The sequence below is a fragment of the Chelonoidis abingdonii genome, chromosome 19, assembly GCF_003597395.2.
Source record: "Chelonoidis abingdonii isolate Lonesome George chromosome 19, CheloAbing_2.0, whole genome shotgun sequence".
Classification (NCBI taxonomy): domain Eukaryota; kingdom Metazoa; phylum Chordata; order Testudines; family Testudinidae; genus Chelonoidis; species Chelonoidis abingdonii.
Genome location: NC_133787.1, coordinates 25,197,456 through 25,221,801, shown reverse-complemented (window position 1 = coordinate 25,221,801; position 24,346 = coordinate 25,197,456). Strand labels below are relative to the sequence as shown.

The 24,346-nt window shown below is 40.0% G+C and overlaps 1 protein-coding gene across 1 annotated transcript; it reads left to right on the top strand.

Moving 5' to 3' along the window:
* The first annotated feature begins 642 nt into the window (after window positions 1-642).
* On the top strand, window positions 643-23,944 carry LOC116838507 (fatty acyl-CoA hydrolase precursor, medium chain-like). Its single transcript, XM_075073639.1, is given in 15 exon segments — window positions 643-885; window positions 8,452-8,656; window positions 9,845-9,983; window positions 11,797-11,930; window positions 13,755-13,908; window positions 14,062-14,166; window positions 15,697-15,804; window positions 18,455-18,508; window positions 18,511-18,576; window positions 18,579-18,599; window positions 19,723-19,803; window positions 20,576-20,723; window positions 21,746-21,895; window positions 22,718-22,790; window positions 22,892-23,944. Coding segments are annotated over 15 exon segments (1,674 nt in total). The 5' UTR covers window positions 643-836; the 3' UTR covers window positions 23,079-23,944.
* The last annotated feature ends 402 nt before the right edge of the window (window positions 23,945-24,346 follow it).

Here is a 24,346-nt window from a genome sequence, read left to right as displayed (position 1 = left end):
GATAAAATATGTGTAGCTGAAAAAGTATAATAGGTTTGAAAAGTGTGAACATAGACTAGCTTCCTTATACAGCTGTTGGTTTTTATGATGTCAGTGCATTCATTTCGGTGATGTTGGCCAACCTAATAATTTCAAATGATTATTTGTAAGCAAAGTCTAAACGAGCTCTACCTGACAGCTAGTGATGAGTTGGGGCTGCAGGGAAAGGCTTCAGGGCCAGGTTATATTTACTTTCACACTTAATTTACCTAGGTATCCAGCAAACAGAGCTGTGTTGTCCAAGTGATAGATTTTGGCTGGGGTTGGGTTACAAACCACTTGAATGTGGGGGGAATGGGGGATGAAATGTTCTTATTGTATGAGTAAAGGGCAGTAGACCTGTACTTAGCCTGTGGTGATTCGAAGGCATCAAGAGAGAGAGTGGGGACCTGTCCCTCTCCACTGTTTAAAGACAGAACTGATTAGGCTCCATAGAGAGTCTTTTGTTCTGTTAAGTGACTTCTGCAGCTGAAATCACTGATAATCAGGTCTAAGTGCTTATCCTGTTGTGGGGACAGTGTTTTTGTGTAAGAGACAGCCCAGACTGCACTAGCAGCGAGCGAGGTTCCCACACACAGAGCTCAGCTGAAATCACTGAGAGCTGGTGGAACCTCATGAGACCAACTCGCAGAGGTCACAGTGGCAGGGGGCAGCAGAAGGTGACTGTCCAGGGCCATTGGCAACAGAGTGATGGAGTGAACGGTGGCACAACAAACAGACGTGGCCAGAGCGAACAATGAGCAGCTGGAGGAACAAGCAAGGTGCCTTCTCCTCCCCCACCTGGGAGGTGTACTCACATGAAAGCACCTCTGAACTCTGAGTCTCCGCTAATCGAGGACAACACCGGTGAGTGGAGGGAAAAGTGAGGGGCATGTTAAATAAACATTTGTTTGTTGGACTATATTTTAGTCACTTTGCTCCAGAATGCTAGATTTGTGACTAGGAATGGAAATTTATATAAATATGTTTCCTAGTAGGCCAAGATTTTTAAAATGCATTATTTGCCAAGGTTTTTATCTCACATTGTTGCTATCTTGGGAGGTTATTATGTTGGGGAGTTTCTGTACTAAACATTTTTATTATTATAATTAATTTTTACATAAGAATGGTCAGATTGGGTCAGACCGATGGTCCATATAGCCTTACAAGAGTGGTCAAGGCCAAGTGCTTCAGAGGGAATGAACAGAACAGGTAATCATGAAGTGACCATCCCCTGTTGCCCATTCCCAGCTTCTGGCAAACAGTCCAGGGACACTCAGATCATGGTGTTGCATCCCTCCCCATCCTGGCTAATAGCCACAGATGGACCTATTCTCCAGGAATTTATCTAGTTCTTTTTATAATTCTGTTATAGTTTTGGTCTTCACAGCATCCCCTGGCAAAGAGTTCCCTGGGTTGGCTTTATATTGTGTCAAGAAGTACTTCCTTTTGTTTTTTTAAAACCTGCTGCCTATTAATTTCATTGGGTGACTGCTAGTTCTTGTGTTATGTGAAGGATTAAATAAAATTTCCTTATTCACTTTCTTCGCACCAGTCAAGATTTTGTAGACCTCTATCATATCCCCCTTAGTCATCTCTTTCTAAGCTGAAAATTCCCAGTCATTTTAATCTCTCCTCCTGTTTCATACCCCTGATCATTTTAGTTGCCCATCTCTGTACCTTTTCCATTTCCAATATATATATTTTTAGGATGGGTGACCAGATCTGCACACAGACTATTCAAAGGTGTGCACATACCATGGATTTATATAGAGGCAATGTGATATTTTCTGTCTTATTATCTATCCCTTTCTTAATGATTCCCAACATTGTTTGCTTTTGTGACTGCTGCTGCACATTGAGTGGATGTTTTCAGAGAACTATCCACAATGACTCCAAGATCTCTTTCATGAGTGTTAACAGCTAATTCAGATGCCATCATTTTGTATGTATAGTTGAGATTGCTTTCCAATGTGCATTACTTTGCATTTATCAACATTTGAAATTTCATTTGCCATTTTGTTGCCCAGTCACCCAGTTTTTGAGATCCCTTTGTAGCTCTTTGCAGTCTGCCTGGGACTTAACTATCTTGAATAGTTTTGTATCATCTGCAAATTTTGCCACCTCACTGTTTACCCATTTTTCCAGATGAATATGTTGAACAGTACTGGTCCCAGTACTGACCCCTCAAGGATACCACTATTTATCTCTCTCCATTCTGAAAACTGATAATTTATTCCTACCCTTTGTTTCCCATCTTTTAACCAGTTACTGATCCATGAGAGGACTGCCCTCTTATCCCATGATGGCTTACTTTTCAAAAGTCAATTTAAATTAAATACATTTTTTTACATTTTTTTTTTTTTTAGAATCTAGATCTGTTATGTGTTTGGTGTAACTTGCATTTTCCTTATGTTAAATTTGCATTATCCTAACAAAACATTTACTTTATTCACTTTCTTCACATCAGTCAAGATTTTATAGACCTTAGGCATATTCCACCCCCCCCCCTTAGTCGTCTCTTTTCTAAGCTGAAAATTCCCAGTCATTTGATTTCTCCTCCTGTTTCATACCCCTAATCATTTTAGTTGCCCATCTCTGTACCTTTTTGCATTTCCAGTAATGTCTTTTTTGGGAGGGGTTGGGGGATACCAGATCTGCACACAGTATTCAAGGTGTACATGTACAATGGATTTATATAGAGCAATATGATATTTTCTGTCTTATCTATCCTTTTCTTAAAAAAGCAAAAGGTTTCAGAGTAGCAGCCGTGTTAGTCTGTATCTGCAAAAAGAACATAAGCTTTTGTGGGCTACATCTGAATCATGAATATTAGAGAAGGGACCTCGAGGGAGGTCATCTAGTCCTGTACCCCTAGCTCAACACAAGATCCAAATCTGAATTTTTACCCCCAGTTCCCTAAATGGCCCCTAAGGATCTGAATTCATAACCCTAGGTTAGCAGTTTCTCAAACTACTGGATCTGTGAACCACAAGCTTATTGCTCAAATAAATTTGTTAGTCTCTAAGGCACCACAAGTACTCCTGTTCGTTTTAAAAAAGCAAACAGAAATGTTGGGAATCAATGACTGCTGCTGCACATGAGTGGATGTTTTCAGAGAATTATCCACAATGACTCCAAGATCTTTCTTGAGTGTTAACAGCTAATTCAGACTCCTTCATTTTGTATGTATAGTTGAGATTGTTTTCCAATGTGCATTACTTTGCATTTATCAACATTAAATTTCATCTGCCATTTTTGTTGCCCAGTCACCCAGTTTTATGAGATCCCTTTGTAATTCTTCACAGTCTGCCTGGGACTTAACTATCTTGAATAGTTTTGTATCATCTGCAAATTTTGCCACCTGACCCATTTTTCTAGATCATTTATGAATATGTTGAACAGTAATAGTCCCAGTACCGACCGCTCAGGGATACCACTATTTATCTCTCTCCATTCTAACAACTGATAATTTATTCTTACCCTTTGTTTCCCATCTTATAACCAGTTACTGATCCATGAGAGGACTTTCCTCTTACCGCATGATGGCTTACTTTTCAAAAGTCAATTTAAATTAAATACTTTTTTTTAAAATGTACATTTTTTTAGAAATCTAGACCTGTTTTGTGTTTTGGTGTAACTTGCATTTTTCTTTTGTTAAATTTGCATAATCCTAACAAAACATTTACTTTATTCATATCTCTTTTATTTATCTCATTGGTCCTGACACCCACCCTGTAAATTCGAACACCCCCCCCTAATTTCAGTTCCTGGGGAAATCACTGGCAGTGAGCGAGGTGCCTGGGGTCGGGGAAGGGCCTGGATGCAAACAAAAGCCCATAAAGTACATCCCCAGACACCTGAAAATCAGCCCTTCTGCTGCAGTGGTCCCACGGGAGACGCTTGCAAGCTCCCATGGCACCTTCCTGTGAAGGTGGCAAAGCAGTAACTCAGCCCAATCACATGTACCTTCAAAGTGCTTGTTTTTTGCAACCCGTCTGAGCAATCCCAAAATGCAGATTTTGGGGTTGCAAACTCACTGGGGGCAATGACTTGTTTGTCTTCAAAGTGCCAGACATACCAGTGGTCACAGAAAGAATGATGAACTGCTTTGTAAGGAGTTTTGTGGTAGATAAGGGATCAGGGTTGGTCTTGGCAGCTCTTGTTCAACCTGTCTCCAGAACTGGCCCTTTTATTCACTTAGGGATTGGGTGGAAATTAATCCTCTTCTAACACATACTACCAGTGCCTCTTACCTAATAGCTGTTTGGCTCTGGAGTTTAGTGACTAGCCCTTAGTCAGTCTTCTGGTAATGTGACCTTTGTGCCTGCATTTGGCAATTAAAAGAAGGGAAGTAGCAGTTGATTAGTGTAGATGTGAAAATGCAAGGGGCTGTCAGGATTTGGCTGTTCGGGTCTCTGATTTGTGCTGCATGGTTGGTTGTGATTGCAACTGAGGGTAAATATAAACTCCTTTACTGATGGGAAAAGTCAAGAAGGGATTTAAGCATGGGACCCTTAAGACATTTTTAACATTTTCAGTCTGATTCTGCTAGAGGGTGACCCATAATAGGGGCTTTGTCTTCTATATACAACTAATCCCCTACCCCCCAAAAAAGTGTCAATTTTTCACACTTGCTATTTGGTCACTCTAGAATCTGTCATAAGTAGAACCCCACTTTAATTTCATCATGGGAAGATATTGTTTTTTGCTGATAACTGACAAAACTAGGGGGGCCAAGGTGGGGTGAGGCAATATCTTTTATTGGGCCAACTTCTGTTGGTGAGAGAAACAAGCTTCCAGGCTACAGAGAGTATCGGGGGGTAGCCATGTTAGTCTGTATCCACAAAAACAACAAGGAGTCTGGTGGCACCTTAAAGACTAATGGATGTTTTTGAGGCTACAGAGAGATTGTCACAGATTGTTGTAATAAGTCATAAATCCAGTGTCATAAATTAATGTCTAGCAAAGTTATGAATTTAAGCACTCAGGCTCATCTTTTGAAAGTGTTATGCAGGTTTCCTTTGAGGATGAGGACTGATGAGGTCTGATATAAGGTGAGCACGTTGTGAAAAGTATTCACGCACCAGGGATTTGGTGTTTTTGTTGATTACTCTAGATCTGACCTATCAGTCCTTATCCTCAAAAGACACCTGCGCAACACTTTCAAAAGACAAGCCTGGGAACTTAAATGCATAACTTTGCTAGACACTGCAAATCGTGGTCTTAATAAATACACTGGATTTATAGCTTATTACAACAATCTGTAACTCACTAACCTTCCTTTTTGTCCTATGACTACAGAGCTTGTATGTCATTTAGAACAGTGGTTTTCTAACTTTTTTTCTAGTGACCCAGCTGAAGAAAATTGTTGATGCCTATGACTCAGTGGAGATGGAGCAAAGGGGTTGGGCTGGGGCAGAGGGCAGTTGTGTGGGGGGTGGGGCAGTGAGGGCTGCAGGTTGGGGCTGGGAATGAGGAGTTCAGGGTTTGAGGGGCTCAGGGCTGGGGCACGGGGCTGGGGTGCAGAAGGGAGTCAGTGCTCTGGCGTGGGGGTACAGGATCTGGGGTGTATTCAGGGCCAGCTCCAGGCACCAGCCGACCAAGCACATGTTTGGGGCAGCACCTTATAAGGAGCGGCCAATCTTGGTTCGGCAGGGCGGCGGTAGGGGTTTTGTTTGTTTCTTTCTTTTTTTATTCTGCGGGGCGGCACTCCAGGGGAAAGGGGTTCATTTTCTTTTTGGTTTGGTGTGGTGGCGCTCCGGGAGGATGTTGATTTTCTTTTTGGTTCAGCAGGCCGGCGCTGGGGCGGGGGGTTGGTTTTGGTTTGGTGGGGAGGCGCTGGGTTTTTGTTTTGTTGTTGTTGTTGTTTTTGATTCGGCAGGGTGGTGCTCGGGGGGGGGGTGCTTTTGATTCGGCAGGGCAGCGCTAGGGTTTTTTTGTTGTCGTTTTTGCTTTGGCGGGGCGGCACTCCGGGAGGGGGTGATTTTCTTTTTGGTTCTGTGGGGCGGTGCTTTGGGGGGGGGGTGTTTTTGGTTCGACAGAGCGGTGCTGGTTTGTTGTTGTTGTTGTTGTTTGGTTTGGCAGGGCAGCACTCCAGGTGGGGGGCTTGATTTTCTTTTTGGTTTAGCGGGGCGGCACTGGCAGGGGCGGCGGGGGGGAGTCAGAGCCAGCGCCAGCCCTGGGTGTATTTTGATCTCAATGTGAAGGAAGTTATGACATGAATCGCCGTAAATCAGCCCCTAACTCAGGGTTTCTCAAACAGGGGTCGCCGCTTGTGTAGTGAAAGCCCCTGGTGGGCCGGGCCAGTTTGTTTACCTGCCCCCTCCGCAGGTCCGGCCAATCGTGGTTCCCACTGGCCGTGGTTTGCTGCTCTGGGCCAATCGTAGCTGCTGGAAGTGGTGGCCAGTACATCCGTCGGCCCATACCACTTCCAGCAGCTCCCATTAGCCTGAAGCAGCGAACCGCGGCCAGTGGGAGCCTCAATCAGCTGGACCTGCAGACGCGGCAGGTAAACAAACCGGCCCGGCCCGCTAGGGGCTTTCCCTAAACAAGCGGCGACCCCAGTCTGGGAAACACTGGTCAAGGGCATCTGCACAGAGAAGATTCTTACTCCTGTGTGGAAACCCATTGAAATAAATGAAGTTCTTCAGAAATACCTATACGGGTCAGTTCATGATTGGACCTAAGTGTGTAGATACCAGTTTGTATTTTTCCCAGTTAATAAAAATGTAGCTGCCATTTTTAGTTGTTTTAGTTTTAAAGGTGTACATGTCTTTTCAGAAAGGCCAAGTTGAGTTGTGTATTTTGTAAACCTTTTCCTGACTTTATTATGTACTCCACTTTTCTGTTTTTCTGTTTTTTGTAAGAAGAGACTCTTTGAATCCAGTTATTAAAATATGTCCATGCCATCTAGAATTCTGCAGGCTATTGTCACATTGTATGTGTGCAAAGACCAAAGAAAATCAAACAATAAATTATGGGTGAGATTTTCAAAGTTGCCCGAGGGATTTGGATGGGCAAATACTATTAAAACTGAATAGGAATTAGACATCCAAATCATTTAGATGCTTTGAAAATTTCAGGCTACATCTTCTCTGTGAAGTACATATGAAGTAGTGAAAAATTAACACCCAAAAGAGAAAATCCTTCAAGCCTAAGCAGTCAGTAACAATGGTTAAAGGAAGAAGTCAATAACATATTTGAAGGTGTTCCTAAAATATCTAGCACAGACATTTTCCCCTTTTCAACTGTAAAGAAGCTTTAAAAAATGATCAGTAAAATACCTAGTTTGGACCAACGCTCAGGCCAGAAAGTTAGTGCTCTGCATGATCATATAACTCTCTGTTGTGTGATTCCTGAATCTGGCCTCATGTATCCTTATCCTGCCAGGTACCCAGCACCTTGTTGACCTGCTGAGGGAACACAATGGAAGGAGCACACGTGTTGGGTCAACTGAAGGGAATAAATCCCTCTTACGTATTAAGATAATTATTTGTTTCCAGCAGCACCTGAACAGTGTCTGAACTCATGTTCTACAGGAGACAAAACAGTGAGACAGATGAAGAGTAATACAGGGAGTGTGCTAAGTAATCCAAGTGGTGATCGGCCACTTTTCAACCATATAGTATCAGATAACTCATCATTTTTGTTCATTTTGAAAAACTTGCAGCCTATTCCTAATTACACCCCAGCTCTTACTGTCAGAGCATATGCCTGCTTCTGAACTGGAAATATCAGAAAATTCGTGTAGTGAAATACTGTAGGGGAAGTAGTAGTTATTTCCACGGTACTTTTACTTTGATCTATGATAGCAAACAAATGAAAGAACTATGCTAAAAGCATTGAAGAAAGATTAATAAATTGTAAGGCCGGAAGGGACCACTGGGATCATTTTGTCTGACCTCTTGCATAACACGGGCCATTAAATTTCCCCAGTAATTCCTGTATCGAGCCCATATCTTGTGGTTGAGCTAGAAAATACATTTTTAAAGACACCCAATATTGATTTAAAGACATAAAATAATAGAGTCCATCATATGACTTGATAAGTTGTTCCAATGATTAATTACTATATTGTTGAAAATTTGCAGTTTATTTCTAGTCTGGGTTTATCTAGTCTAGATTCAGCTTTCAGTCATTATTATGCCTTTGTCTTCTAGGTTAAAGAGTCTCTGCTATCTCAAATCTTCTCCCCATGTAGGCTCTTATAGGCTATGATTATGTCATATCATAACCTTTTCTTGGATAATGTAAAGGTTGAGCTTTTTGGTATTTCTTACAAGTACAGCTTCTTACAGTACTTTCAAGAATTTCACTGTAAGGCAGGTATTCCTGGGGAAAAAAAGTGGAAGATTGTCTGAGCAGCACTTGATGCACTGGGAAATCTGCCTCATTGAGAATGTGCTGATATCTTATCAATATGTTGCACAGGGCATAAAGGTGCACAACCAGAAGTGACTACCAAATATGGGCGACTTCAAGGAAAACAGACCAGCGTGAAAGGAACAGACAGGCTTGTGAATGTTTTTCTTGGAATTCCTTTTGCAAAACCACCTCTTGGATCCCTGAGATTTTCTGCACCACAACAAGCAGAGCCATGGAAAGGTCTGAGAGTTGCAACTTCCTACCCACCAATGTAAGATATGATTGTGTCAGGCTTTGCCTATGTACCCTGTTTAGTAAATGAATCTAAATTGTGTCATGTATGCCTTTTTTATGTTCAAGAGATTGTGTAACTTTATGTAGCCTAGCAAAGGAGTTCAGCTTTATTGAATGTGTTTTGCATGGTAAGTAAAATGTGAAATTCCTAAAATTCTCCAATTGTTTCTCTTGTGAATTGAGTGGTGTTCTTGTCCTTTGCTAAAATAGCCCAGTAACGCTGCAGAGCGAATATATAGTTAGGGATCCATGTGAGTGTTAACTGTGAAAACATTTGCTTTATTTTAGAAAAATAAAATGAGAAGAAGAGTCTACATTTAAATATTGGATACGCTGCCAACCTAGTTAATGTTTCCGTCAGTAAATAAATCTGGAATATGAGCCCTGCTAGGTCAGTTTAAGTGGGGTCAAGCTGTCTGGAAAAGATATTCTATGTGATTGATTTTAACTGTCATTTCAACTTTATGGCCATTGCAATAAATAATTTTTACTGTTCATCAGTGATGTTCTCTCCCACTTCCTACTTCTCCTCCTGCTATGCAGACTCAGCTAAGGTCAGGGAGACTCTTCTCAGGAGGAGTTTATAAACAACTGTGCTGTGTATTTCATTGTCCAACATCTCCAGCATATTGGCTGGAGGGAGCTGTAAATGATCAGGCAGCCCTTGTATAGGAACACAGTGAATTTTCCAAATAATGCCTTTTGTAGTATTTTTGAAAATAAGTTGATAGCTTAGTTATTGTTTCACGCATTTCCCAAGCAAAATGATTCCCCCACTAATCCACTGAGTTGGACTTTGATAAGGCAGTCTGGAGCTTTAAGAGCTCCTTTGGTTATATCTTGACTTGCATGAGTTGTGCAGAGACAAAAATGATACATGTTCAAAGTAAGAGGCAAATCTACATAATTATAATGCCAGGAGGATCTAGGTGACAGGGGTTTTCTGTTGTAACTCAGGTCAGTATTTGCAATTCTTACTTAAAGCTAGTTTCCTTATTTCAAGATTAACGTGGTGTGGTGAAATAGATATTTTTGGATCACTCTGTAAATGTGTCCAGTTTTAGAAATGCTGTTTTCAGACATCTAGTATCAGATAAAACGAACATTATGATCATGTGTTACTATCATTTTACTGAACATTGGCATTTTCATTATGTCATTAAAGGTGCCTTCAAGACACGGAGTGGATAAAGACATTTACAGCAATGTTAAAAGCTGTATGTCCTCCCTTAACAGTTTCTGAAGATTGTTTGTATCTGAATGTTTACACGCCTGCCCATTCAAACAAGAAGGCTAAGTTACCTGTAAGCAAACTTACTAGCTATATCTTTATCCTCATCCCTGTGCTGTACTAGATTGTGTTAGCAGTATAGTAAAGCTGTAATAAAGCAAAGTTGGAAATTATGTATTTCACCTTAATTCTCTATAATGTTAAAACTGTGAACTGAGGTCCTCTAACTTCAGGTAAGATATAGGGTATTTGGTGATAAATATTTTTTATGTAATGCCCATTTTTCCTGGCAGCTTAGGATCTTCAAAGAACATTTTTCAGCTGAGTCAGGCTTCGTGGAGCTCATGTTGAGTTGATCAAAAGGAAACTCCCTTTTGGCTCACCTTATAGAGCTTCTTTTGATGGATGGCGGGCGTTCAGATTTGGGAGGCACAAGCACAGCAAATCCACCTACGCCTGAATGGAGTCTGCCAATGGCAGGTCTGCAAACGCACATAGGGTCCTGATTTTCCCAGGCTTCTGCCCCACATACCCAGACCTGACCTGACCCGACCCCACCTGTCACTAGCTGTAATTTCATGTCCATGGTCCTGTTTGACTCTAGCATCAAATCATCCCTCATATTGAATCTGTTCTCTCTGTCCACACATCTAGAACTCATTCAGGCCCTCTTTATCTCCTGTGATGAATGTGGCAACATCCTTCTCTCTGGCCTCCCTTCCATCCACATTGCCCCCTTTTCAGTCCACACAAAAATGCAGCCGCTGCCTTGTCTTATCTTGATCATCTGCTTTATCTGTCACTGTGATCACATCAGCTCCTCTTTGAATCTTTCTCCATTTCCAGGCATCAAGATCAGTATTCCAGCCTTCACCTTCAAGGGCCTTTGTAATTCTGCCCCTCCCTACTTATCTTACCTCTTCTCCTATGTTATCACACATACCTCTCACCCACTTTCTCTGCACTGCAAATGATGCTACCTTGCTACCCTATTGGTCTGCTTCTATCACAACCTTCTCCTCACTTTCTTCCATGCTGCTACCTGTGCTTGAAATGCCCTTCCTGAGCTGATCTGTAGGACCCTTTCCTTTCATGTCCTTCCCTAAGGCCTACTTCTTCCATGACACTTACGAGTAATTAGCCAGCCAGGGCATCTGTATATTTCATTTAAATTAATCTTTTACTCCATCACAGTGTGCACTAGCCTTTTCAGTTGTCGTGTAGCTTTACTAATGTTAACCTATCCTTCCTCTCTCCGCTTCCCACTACTGTTCTCATACCCCTTTTCATTGTGTCAGATCTGAAATTAGCTTGTAAGCTTTTCAGAGTAGAGATCATGACTTCTTACCTATATTGCAAGGTGTTCATCACTCCCCTGGGGGCCGTAAAATAATAAAAAATAATCATCGTAGTTCTGCTGAGTCACAGAGCACCTTTGTTAGAAATACAAAGTCAAGAGCCATGAATTATATAGCAAAAAATCAAACAAAAGAAAATGCTGAATATTAGTTCAATAAGATAACTTGGTTAGTGTAAATAGCCTCTGACACCCTTTGACATTTCAAAGCACTATACATAAGTATAAGTGACACTGGGTAAAAAGGATATTTACAATACGTTATGATGTTCTTGGTGACAAAAGTAAATAAAAATGCATTGATCCTTAGCATGGGCCACTTGTCACACTTCTGACACAGTAAATGTTGTACATAAACAACAGTTCTTTTTCTCCGTGTTTAGCACTATCTAAAACTAAACTGTTTTAAAAATAATAATCCTGTTAATAAAAATTGCAACCTGCAACTCTTTGATTTGTATTTGACATTTATTACAAAATTTTCAAGTTCATCATTACAAGTAATTCTAACTGATCCTGCTCTTTTCAGGTTATGGTGTGGATCCATGGAGGAGCTTTGCTGCTAGGTGCAGCTTCGATTTATGATGGGTCAGCACTATCTGCCTATGAAAATGTGGTGGTAGTAGCTGTCCAGTATAGGTTAGGTATCACTGGATTCTTTAGGTGAGACATGTTTTGTTACTATGAATCTGCTCAAACAAGGTATTCTGTTTAAAACACACACAGATTGGGTGGGTGGGTGTAAATCCATGATAGGAATATGAGTGAATTAGCATGAATTTCTTTAGGCCCAAAGCTGAGGTGTTTGAAGAAGAAACATATAACTTCTTTTTCCTTTCTTACTGCACAATTGCAGCATCTTGTTTCCAAGTAATTAATTTTATTATTACTTTTCATTTTAATGATAAAAAGCACCTATCCCATTCTACTCTGGGTGTCCTGACATCAGTTAAAAATTCACAGTCAAACAAAAAATTTTAAAATGCAGAAAGCTAGTCTGGTCAGCCTAAACCTAGAATAGTGACATGTTTCCAAGTGGTAGCCATGTTAGTCTGTATCAGCAAAAACAACGAGGAGTACTTGGGGCACCTTAGAGACTAACAAATTTATTTAGGCATAAGCTTTCATGGGCTAAAACCTACTTTATCAGATGCATAGAGTGGAAAATACAATAGGAAGATATATATACATAGTCCATGAAAAAATAGGAGGTTGCTTTATCAATCCTAACAGAGAAAATTCAATTAAAGTGGGCTATTATCAGCAGGAGGAGAAAAACTTTTGTAGCAGTAGTCAGAGTGACCCATTTCAAACAGTTAACAAGAAGGTGTGAATAACAGTAGGGGGAAAAATTAGCATGGGGAAATTAGTTTTTAGCTTATATAATGATCCATCCACTCCCAGTCATTATTCAGGCCTAATTTGATGGTGTCCAGTTTGCAAATTAATTCCAGTTCTGCAGTTTCTCGCTGGAGTCTGGTTTTGCATTTTTTTTTGTTGAAGAATTGCCACTTTTAAGTCTGTTATTGAGTGTCCAGGGAGGTTGAAGTGTTCTCCGACTCATTTTTGAATGTTATAATTCTTGACTCAGATTTATGTCCGTTTATTCTTTTGCGTTGAGACTGTTTGGCCAATGTACATAGCAGAGGGGCATTGTTGGCACATGATGGCATATATCACATTGGTAGATGTGCAGGTGAACAAGTCCCTGATGATGTGGCTGATGTGGTTAGGTCCTGTGATGGTGTCTCTTGAATAGATATGTAAACAGAATTGGCAACAAGGTTCGTTGCAGGGATGGGTTCCTTGGTTAGTGTTTTTGTTGTGTGGTGTATAGTTGCTGGTGAGTATTTGCTTCAGGTTGGGAGGCTGTCTGTAAGCAAGGACTGGCCTGTCTCCCAAGGTCTGTGAGAGTGAGGGATCGTCCTTCAGTATCATTGTTGTAGATCCTTGATGATGCGCTGGAGAGGTTTTATTTGGGGGCTGAAGGTGACAGCTAGTGGCATTCTGTTACTTTCTTTGTTGTGCCTGTCCTGTAGTAGGTGATTTGTGGGTACTCTTCTGGCTCTACCAGTCTATTTCTTTTCCAATCCCTCAGACAGAGACAAACGCCTATAGGATCTTTATCAAGTGTTCTTAAAACTACAGTACCCACCTGCTGAAGTGAAGAAACAGCTTCTCGTTGTTTAAACCTATAATGTAACTTAATATGGGCCTGTTGCTAAATGCTCTGTCTGTAATATTATGTTGTCTGGAGTTCATGTGTATAGTAGAAAACTATTCCTTTGAAAGTTAAGCAGCGATCAGCAGTGGCCTGCAGTACTCAAAAGCACGTGTTGGGGCTCAGAAATAGACTCAATAAGCTGATGTAAGAATACAGTATCAGCATGGTTTTCGTTCTGTGGAGCCAGTATTGTATGCCCAACAATAAGGAATAAATAGCCAGTGGTTTTACTACTAATACCCTATATACACTTCTGATTTCAGTACTGGTGATGAACATGCTCGTGGAAACTGGGGCTTATTGGATCAAGTGGCAGCTTTGCAGTGGGTTCAGGAAAATATTGAGTTTTTTGGAGGAGATCCAGAGTCTGTTACTATATTTGGAGAATCTGCAGGAGGATTTAGTGTTGGAGCACATGTAAGTTTTCAATAAATACCTTTGTATTAAGAACACTCAGTAAGTCTAGAATCAAGCCTCACTTTTAAATCAGCTTCTGAAGTAAAGTCAGTTGTGGATTGTATCAAATTTCTATTTTAATATGTAAATTATATTCTAGTTTTTTGTTTGTAGATTTTATCACCATTGTCAAAAGGTTTGTTCCATAAAGCCATATCAGAAAGTGGAGTTGCTCAACTTCCTGGCTTCTTGATTTCCCATCCTCAAGCAGTTGCTAGTGTAAGTTTCAGTATTACCTTAACAGTATTTCTCTAAAATACCAAGTTTCCAATGCCTGACACCTTCTCAAAACTGAGTTTCAAATTAACAACCATGTGTTTGCACCCTGCTGTTCTTTCCTGATGGAGAAAGATGATCTCAAAGGTTTTATTTATAGTTTCTCCTACTTTAACAATAATTTTAGACTGAAAATATCAGGTTCTGATTTCCCTCTTTTTCTGTAGAATCTCTGCAATTCTAGGAGGACTTTGAATGTAACATCACAAGAGGCTAATGCCTGAGCTGCAACTCTGCTAGTTCCTAACTAAAGGAAGAGGGGACGTAGAGTTTTAGACTGTCCGGATCTAGCTGCAATAATCTGCCAAACTCAATACATTCATTTGTGTAACTGGGAGAAGTCCACATCAGGTGTCAGTGTCCTGTGCTGTTACTTTCTGAATCCGAGAGGAAAATAGGAGTTAGAACTTGATTTTTCTAAAAAATTTTTTAGAAAGTTAGGAGAGAAGGAAGCCCTAGACATTGCAGATCTTTTTCTGTTGTCTTTGTAATCTGGGATGCATTAACAGGTATGTTGTAAACAAGACATGAGAAGTCATTCTTCCGCTCTACTCTGCTCTGGTCAGGCCTCAGCTGGAGTATTGTGTCCAGTTCTGGGCACCGCATTTCAAGAACGATGTGGAGAAATTGGAGAGGGTCCAGAGAAGAGCAACAAAAATGATTAAAGGTCTTGAGAACATGACCTATGAAGGAAGGCTGAAAGACATTGGTTTATTTAGTTGGAAAAGAGAAGACTGAGAGGGACATGATAGTTCAGGTATCTAAAAGGATTTGTCATCAGATGAGGGAGAAAACTTGTGTGCACCTAAGCCTCTAATATAGAACAAGAAGCAGTGGGCTGTAATACTGCAAAGTTTATTGACATTAGGAAAAAGTTCCTAACTGTCATGTAGTTATACATGGAATAAATTGCCCTAGGAGGTTGTGGAATCTCCATCTCTGGAGATATTTAAGAGTAGGTTAGATAAATGTCTATCAGGGATGGTCTAGACAGTATTTGGTCCTGCCATGAGGGCAGGGGACTGGACTCAATGACCTCTCGAGGTCCCTTCCAGTCCTAGAGTCTATGAATCTATGAAAGTAATAAGAATTTACACTAGAATTACAACTAAGAACCATCAAAGCATAGTATCTATTGAAGATTAAGGCAGCTTTTATAAATAGCCTGTTCTGCTTTGAACATTGTAGGGAAAACAGAAAGTAGTCTTCAAACACGGGGTCTGCAGACTCCTGTTCATATCTCCAGACACCATAATCTGTGTGTATCTATATTTTCACACACCCACCATTTGCCCTAAAGCAAGAGATGTGTTGAATGGAGGGTTGACATAGGAAGCATCTAATTGCCTCTACACACTGGAAGCTCGTCTGTGGTGGACACTTTTTAAACTCCATCATAGTAGAGCAGTTGTAGTTATCGATGATTTGTCTTTATCACACCACTATCATCCTTTTTTTTTTAAACAATTGCAGGTAATTGCTAATATATCTGGCTGTGAGACAACCAGTTCTGCAATGGTTCACTGTTTAAGGAAGAAAATGGATAAGGAAATAATGACCATAAGTGCTGATCTAATTAAGGTAGGTGAGAGTTGCTAATTTAGGAGCTACCCGAAGGCTCATTAAGATCAATAGAAAGACTCCCATTGACTTCAGGGGGCTTTGGATTGGCCCTTAGTGCAGTTACTGATATTTAAGGTTTGTCTACATTTACACTGTGCCCTTGTAGCCCTTCGGTGAAGATGTTACTTACACAACGGGAGAGCTTCTCTCATCAGTGTAGGTACTCCACCTCCCCAAGAGGTGGCCACTGTGTTAATGGGAGAAGCCCTCCTGTTGGTATAGTGCTGTCAGCGCGGAGGATTTGGTCAGTATAACTGCGTCACTCAAGGGAGTGGAAAATCACAAGTTCCTAGCGTAGACCAGGACTAAGCATTTCATACAAGAATGGTCCCCCGAGTTGCAGAATTTGAATCCACATTTCAAACTCCACAAAGTTCAAGAATATCTGAATCCAGGACTTGGGTTCAAGCCCATTTTTAATTTTATGATGTTTATTACTTGTTTATTCTGCTACCCACAGATTCTACACCCACACAAAGCTTATTGCAGTTTTATTTCTGATTATTTATAGTACATCTGCACACTGAGGCTTCTGTATCAAGCATTAGAATGGGAAAGTAAGCAGGCTTCAGAGAGCCAGCTGTCAGCAGATAGAGTGAATTCAGGAATGCCTCCATTTCTGTGAAGGGGATTTCAGGGTAGAGAGGAAAAGGAGGAACAGCAAGAGCTGTGGGGAATGGTGAGTTGGCCTTGGAAGTGTGTGAGTGACAGTGGAGCTCCCAAATGTAAAGTTAAAAGACCATTAATGTTTTCTTTGGAAGGAAGTTCTAGTGGTCTAAAACTCTCTTCTGTGGCCCAGAAGTCCTCAGGGGACAACTGGCTGGCCCTCTCCCCAATCCTATGATCTTTCAGAAGTGTCCAGATGGTTCACTTCAGCTTCCAGAGACTACAGGGGAGCCAACAACTGTCCACTGGACTATTGGCCAGGCGAGTAAAGAGCCTTCTGGAAGAGAAGCTTCTTCTCTGTTTCCACCCCCCTCAGTCTAGCAGTGATGCTGTTGCTGCTAAACGCAGCTTGGGAACAGAGACATGCAGTGTTCTGTGAACTTAGGCATATACCAGATTTGCATCCACTATTGCGGTTTGTATATGCACACCAGATTTTATGTGCGCTAAGTGTTAATAATGGAAACAAAAAACTTAGCACCCTCAATTTTAGACACCAGGTGAGGCCACTTTAAAAATGGACCCCTAGACATTTGCAGTTCCATTCTGTCATTTCCAGATATGTTGTTCCAGAAATGTATGTTAGAATTGCAAGAAAATATATCCCCTATTCCAGACAGAATGGACGTATGTGTGCTAATTTTAGTGCCAAGGGGGGGTGGCCACACCCTTACTCGGGATTATTTTAATGTTCGTGGGCTAGCCTCTTCAGGTCGGTCCTGCAGCTCACCTGTTGTGAAAAATAAATTAATTGTCCTTGTCAAACTGGGAAATATAGTTGGCTCACAGGAAACGTTTCCAGTGCCAGAGTCATTTTTTCTTAGAAGGCAGAATTAAAGTATATCACACAGCAGTATAAATGCCACTGCTAGTAATTTTCCATCCTCTCTTTTGTAGTCATGTAAACGGTTCTTTGAAATTCTTCTTCCATATTATTGTAGTCTTGACTATACATCTTATATAAATCAAGCTAATAACACACATTTCCAAGGTTCATTGAGCTGACATATTAATCTTGGCCATCTGGAGTGGGGCATTCTAAAGTGCTCGGCCTAACCTATCTGCTCCCACTGAAATCAATGAGTGTTTTATTATTGACTTCAGTGGGAGCAGAGTTAGGCCAACAGAACTGTTAAAATCTCACACCTAGTTTTTATTTTGTTGTAACCCTCGATATTCATTTCCCAGTATGCAAAACTCTGCCATATTTTCCCTCCATGCACCCACATATTTCTGTCATGGAAAAGGTGAAATAGACATAACATACCTGTAACGTGCTTGGATGCTCTGCAAGAACGAGGCCCACACACACTGTGAGTTATTTGGCTTTAATGAAGGTAAAGTGACACATCCGCAATGGGGACCCTGGGCGTTGCTGTCATTTAGGCAGGGAACCCAGCACCGAAGCTCAGCTCAGCCTGGGTCGGAGTCCAAAGGTGGACCGGGAGCATACAGCTATATATACACAATACAAAAGCAACTCATACATATGCAAAAAGGGACTGCCCACAGGCTATGTCTGCCCTTTGGCCTAAGGCCATACAACTGGTTTCAACGCAGTTAATAAGCAAGTTATAACTGGCATGGTGTGTCCTACAAATGACCGGCGCCCCATTAGCAAGCAGGGGCTTTTCACAAGGCCGCCGGAAAGCGGAGACACACTAGCTAGGCGTGACACAGTACTTCTGCAGTCCCCTACAATACCCACACATACCATGTATAAGATATTTCCACAAGAAGTACATAAGAAAGTAATAAAACCACAGCCTGAGACTTGAGGCTTTGTGTAATTGCTTTCACAAACCTTTCTTCTGTGTTGGACGTAAAATGTTAGAACTTGTGAAGTCTTATGTTAGTCTTGGCTCACTCGGCTCGCAGTGGGAATTTTGCAGTGTTTATCTGAGGAAGAAATAACTTAAATATATTGATATTTTCTTAGCAGCAAGTGGCGTATGTCCCGCGAGTTATAGATGGTGTGTTTATTCCAAAAAAAACAACGAAGAACTGCTGGCTGCCAGAGAATTCCAGTGCTGTCCATATATAATAGGAGTAATAAGCAATGAATAAGTGGCTGGAGTATTCCTTCAGTAAGAACATTTTCAATGACTTTTCAAGCTAATCAGTGTGTTACAAAATATGAAATTGTTCCATAGGACCAGAATTCAGGGTATAGTCCCCTCACATGTAGTGTTTTAAACTAATAGCTCTGCCATCCCTCTCGCTCACCATGTCTACACTCTAGCGGTCTACACTACAGGGGGAATCAAATCGTAAAGATACGTAACTTTCAGCTACGAGAATAGCGTAGCTCGCATTTCTCAACGGGTTGCCCGCTTCTGTAGGGTGTCAATGGTATAATCGCATCCAACTATGATGACCCTAGCCGTCCAAAGATGGGGTACCAGCATGAAATTCCCTAAGCGTCAATTACCAGCTTAGTATTTGTACGCTGCCACCAACCAGATTCCAGTGCCTGGTACACTCTGGTCCCCCCAAAACCTTGCCCAGGGAACCCCAAGACCCAGATCCTCTGGATCTTAACACAAGGAAAGTAAACCCTTTCCCCCACCGTTGCCTCTCCCAGGCTTCCCCTCCCTGGGTTACCCTGGAAGATTACTGTGATTCAAACTCCTTGAATCACAAAACAGAGGAAAATTCACCTTCCCCCACTCCTTCTCTTTCTCCCAGCAAATGTTTTAATTTCTTCTCCAATGTCTCTCAGAGTCTAAACATATTGTACATTTATCGGTCTTTCCAAAGAGTTTGCCAGGAGCCTAGAACATACTGCCCTATGACGTGTGTTCTGTGAGAGTTTTGATTAATCCCACAATTTATATTTTCATTTAATAATAACTCTAATTTTTGTGTGAAGACTTTTAGACATGTAACTTTTATTAAATGTTAAATGTTTTAATGTGTGCTGTCAAACTGTCTGCAGAGAATGGTGCTAAATCTGATCTCTGGTATCAGAATGTCCAATGGCTTTCAGACAGTCAAAACTTTTGGTGCCCATCTGTTCACCCATAAAGCATTTTTCCGGTTGCTTAAATAAATTGAGTATTTAAAGAATAAGTTTATATTTAATAAATGATGAATCATCATTACTACCTAGTATACAATGGAGCAGTAAGTAGTTATGAATTAAATAACACGTGGTATCAAATCATTTTAATCAATATAAAAAGGAAAAACTGTATTTTCACTATACAGGTATTGAACTTACCTGGCTTAGAAGAAGGGGTGGAGAAACAAACCATAATCTCATCATTGCAGCTGACATTGTCACTATTGGTAAGAGACCAGGAAGTTAATTTGGATAATATTTTAATGTTCATTTTAAATCCGCTCCACATTTGAGGCTATATGATGCTATTGGCACGATCTCATTTTTGCAGTATTTATGCATTCAATGGCTTAGTAGTGGATTCCAGGCCTAACTTTGGCTCCTCTGGTGTCATCCCCTGTGAAAGGATGGAACATTAGGAATTGGTGGCTCCATACTCCCATATACTCTGAGGCACAAGGGGAGTAAATAAAAGAAGCTACCCACACTGAAACTAATAGTGTCTTCTGTGCCCCTCCAGCCCTTTCAAAGAGGTGGTTTCCTTTAACATAAGCTGTGTATGACTATTCTTTTCCTGTTCTTGTTTATAACTACACCTCTACCCCGATACAACGCTGTCCTCGGGAGCCAAAAAATCTTACCACGTTATAGGTGAAACCGCTTTATATTGAACTTGCTTTGATCTGCCGGAGTGCGCAGCCCTGCCCCCTGGAGCACTGCTTTAACGCGTTATATCCAAATTCACGTTATATCGGGTCGCGTTATATTGGGGTAGAGGTGTATTACATTATTTTATAATTATATTCCTTAGGGAATGCATGTACATTGAATCTGTACTGTCCAGAGTGATGTTCCAAAATGCCACGTCACTTCTGGCTTCTCCAGTACTAATCAAAAACCAATGGATAGTATTTATTAATTCGTGACTGAGAGAGAGCTCTCGAGAGTGAAGCACACTAAATGCTGCCATTAATATTGTATTCCCATCCTTTGTTACAGAACTTTCCATCTGAATTTGTGTCTGTGGTAGCAGATGAATATTTAGGAGACACAGATGACCCTGCTGAGCTGCGAGACCGATTTCAGGATCTGATGGGAGATATCCTCTTTGTTATTCCAGCTCTTCAAGTGTCTAGATATCATAGAGGTGAATTTCCGATCAACCTCAAAAATTCAGACCAACTCCCAGTTGGCATGCAGCTGAGAATAAATCATTGTAGCACTAAATTTGTATTATGGCAAAATTCTCATTGATTCAAGATTTGGCCCTTGCACATGATAATTTTCTGCCATGCTGCTCTCTCCTCCTATGCTGTTTCCTTCAGTGAAGAAACTCATTTAGGACAAATGTCCTCATTTAGGACCTGAGCCAAATGGAAAGTCAAGGGAAAGACTTCTATTGTCTTCAGTAGACTTTGGTTCATGCCCTTATCTCTCTTTGTTTGGAAAAAGTTTTGTCTGCATTTTTCTCCGGTTTAGACTGTGCTTTCTGAAGAGTAAAACTTGGTACTGGTTATCGTTCTCCAGTCTAGCCCACCTTTACTTTGTCAATGCTTTCTTTGTTACTCGATCCTATTGCTCTTTCTAGTATCTGATATTGGCGAGAGTTCTCTAGAGTCAGGCAGGATCAAGTTTCATGCAGCAGAAATAAATTACATGAAATAACATAATGTTAACAGTGAGGTTAGATTTCCTCAGCTAAACCAGGAGCTATTGGATGTTTCTCCTATGGTAACTCCCTAATATTTCTCAGTCGATATGCCAAAACATTGTTTCTGCATTTAGTATTGGATGCAGCTAAAGAAACTTTGACCCCAAGTTCACTTAGTTCTATTTATTCTGTATCCAATACCATTGTCGGGTCTTGGGTGGTGGTGTGTGGTTTTTTTTAGATAGAGGGAGAGGACGGGAGGGATATTAAATCGGTGAATTTAGTCTGCTTGTACTCTAGCCTCTTGTATTTTCTGAAATCTAGTTCAGAAACAACTGATTCTAAACCTTAGCAGAGCTAGAATTTTAGTTAGCATCTCATTTCAGGATTTAATCTACTGCAGTCTTTTAAAATATGAAAAGAGATTTCAGAACGTGCATGAAACTGTTGATCTGATTTCATAGTTCCCTATGGAAAGTACAGTAATTGTAATCTTGGCTTTGATTCTCACTGTTTAGACTCTGGCGCTCCTCTCTACTTTTATGAATTTCAGCATCGACCCAGTACTTTTAAAGAGACTAAGCCAGATTTTGTAAAAGCGGATCATGGAGATGAAGTTGGCTTTGTTTTTGGTGGGCCGTTCTTGAGAGGTGATGCAATCATAGTTGGTAAGGACACATCTTTCAGATATTATTTTTTCATTGTAAAGTAGATCTATTTCTCATTATGGATGCATTCTTGTCTTTTAAACAAATATGACCCACACTTTGTTGAATTAAGTACTTTTGCAAACAAATGTGTAAGTTATTTTTTTCATTAACTTTGGGTTTTTTCCTAATAACACTGTGTACTTTTTTTGTTCTTCCCTTCTTCCTTCCACATAATTTAAGCTCATACATTTTTTTTCTTTTATTGAGGGTTATCTTTAAAGTGGTATTTGCAGCATTTTCTTTCTACACCCCTGTTGTATCTTTTAAAACCTGTATGTGGAAATACATGTATATTGACAAACCAGTTTTCCGCCTTTGCATCAGGACTATGATGTGGTTTTGAATTTAGCATACATCTGTGTTGTAAACTTGTCTTCACAGATTTTTTTTTTTCTTCACTATACCTTCCTGCTTCTCTAAGGGAATGGCTAGGGATAGCAGCTTTACATGATCTGTTGAGATGCAAACATATTTATATATGATTTTAGAACAAGGACTTAATGATCTAATCTGCTGAATGCTCATGAACATATATAATGAGCTACCTCATCATTCTTTTGCCTGGAAAACTTTGAAAATACTAGCATTAGACAAGCTAGAATAATATCTAAACAATAAAAATCTGTAAGCATCATTCCCTGTAAGCAATTCTGTTGTAAATTGTATCTTGAATAGTCTGATGCACTCATGCTTTGATATTATGCATGTACAATTTTTCAAACATTTTGTTTTGGTTTTTTACTTTACAAAATAGTTACATTTACATATTCTCCCTTTCAGCTGATGCTACAGAGGAAGAGAAACACCTCAGCCGAACGATAATGAAATATTGGGCTAACTTTGCACGAAATGGGTGAGAGTAATGCTATAATCATATATTGTGTTGTAACATTTGAATTTGTTTAGTCTCAATAAATTAAATGGGGATTTTATTCTTCATTCTGTCATTTCCAGAAATCCTAATGGCAACGGTTTGGTGGAATGGCCACTCTATGACTTGAATGACCAATACCTGGAATTAAATTTAAAGCAAAAGAAAGCAGAGAAACTGAAAGGGAACAGAGTGGAGTTCTGGACAAAGATCTTCCCTGAAAAAGTGAAGAAAATAACTGAAGACAAGAAAGAGCACTCAGAGTTATAAATGATAATGTTTAAATTTGTGTCTTTCAATTTGTCACTACAGAATTCTACCAGATAATATTGGTTCAATAGAAAAAGTTTAATCATGTTAGCACTTTTTTTTTAGTTTGATTGAGGGAAATGAGAGCAAAGCTCTGGACATTACAGAGATTTTGTTGCTAACTAGTGAAATATGTGACAAAGAGGAAAACTCCAGATCATTTACATTAAATAATGGGAGATATTAACAATTGAAACAGTGGATTAACTCCCCAACAGAAATAATTGAGGCACTGTCACTAGGGGTATTGGAGAGGAAGACTAGATATAGTATTTAGGGAATTAATGTAAAGGATAATCTTGTATTAGAGGAAGTACAGGGAGATAAAACTCTGTATCTCAGGAAGAGACCCATCTTCTGAGCTATGAATCCAACATGGTGTGTATCTTTTAAACAGTAACACATATTCCCCTCAAATATCTACATTTTGATACTGGACAGGAATAAAATGTTTGGAAAAGAAATGATTTCAAATATCAGAAAAGTCTGATGGGGAAATATTAAAAATATAGGGCCAAAGTACATCCTGAGATGCATGCTTCTGTTTTCTGTTTCCTCAACCAGACTTTGAATGATGCTTGATAGGGCTTTTTATTTTATATTAATGCTTTGGAGGATTTTTTTCAAATTGTAAATGGAAGATCCCACATGCAAAGGTTGTTAGCCAATCTCAGTGTACATATGTAATATTGCTGAAAGCTTAACCACACTCTCTCATACCAAACACAGTGCAAATAACTCACCAAGAAAAGAAACATTAACATCTTTTTCCAAAATTAAAAAAATCTCTTTTGCCATCTGACATTTTTCAGTAATATCTTCACTTACAAAATACAATGTTGTCCAATTTTACATCAGATAATTTCTTTTTTATTCATTTGTCTTTTACTCTTCCCTGGATAAATCAAAGCAATGGAAAATGAAATCATCTGAGTCACTGAAATTTTCTTTGTTTACTGAGACTTCAGATTTTATGTCGTTGCTGTGTGTGATCAAAAATAGATAAAACTGATAAAAAATTAGTACAATAACAGCAATAAAGATGTGATCCTCAAACAAAAATTAGTTGCAGGTATTAAGTAACTATTTAAAGACACAGCAAAAGTTGTCTTAGTGTCACTCACTGTGTTACATACTGAAATGCTCATCATACAAAGACAGGATTCTGCTTATAATCAAGACGAATAAGTATGTTTAGTACTGCATGTTTCAGCCTGGAATCTCCCCTT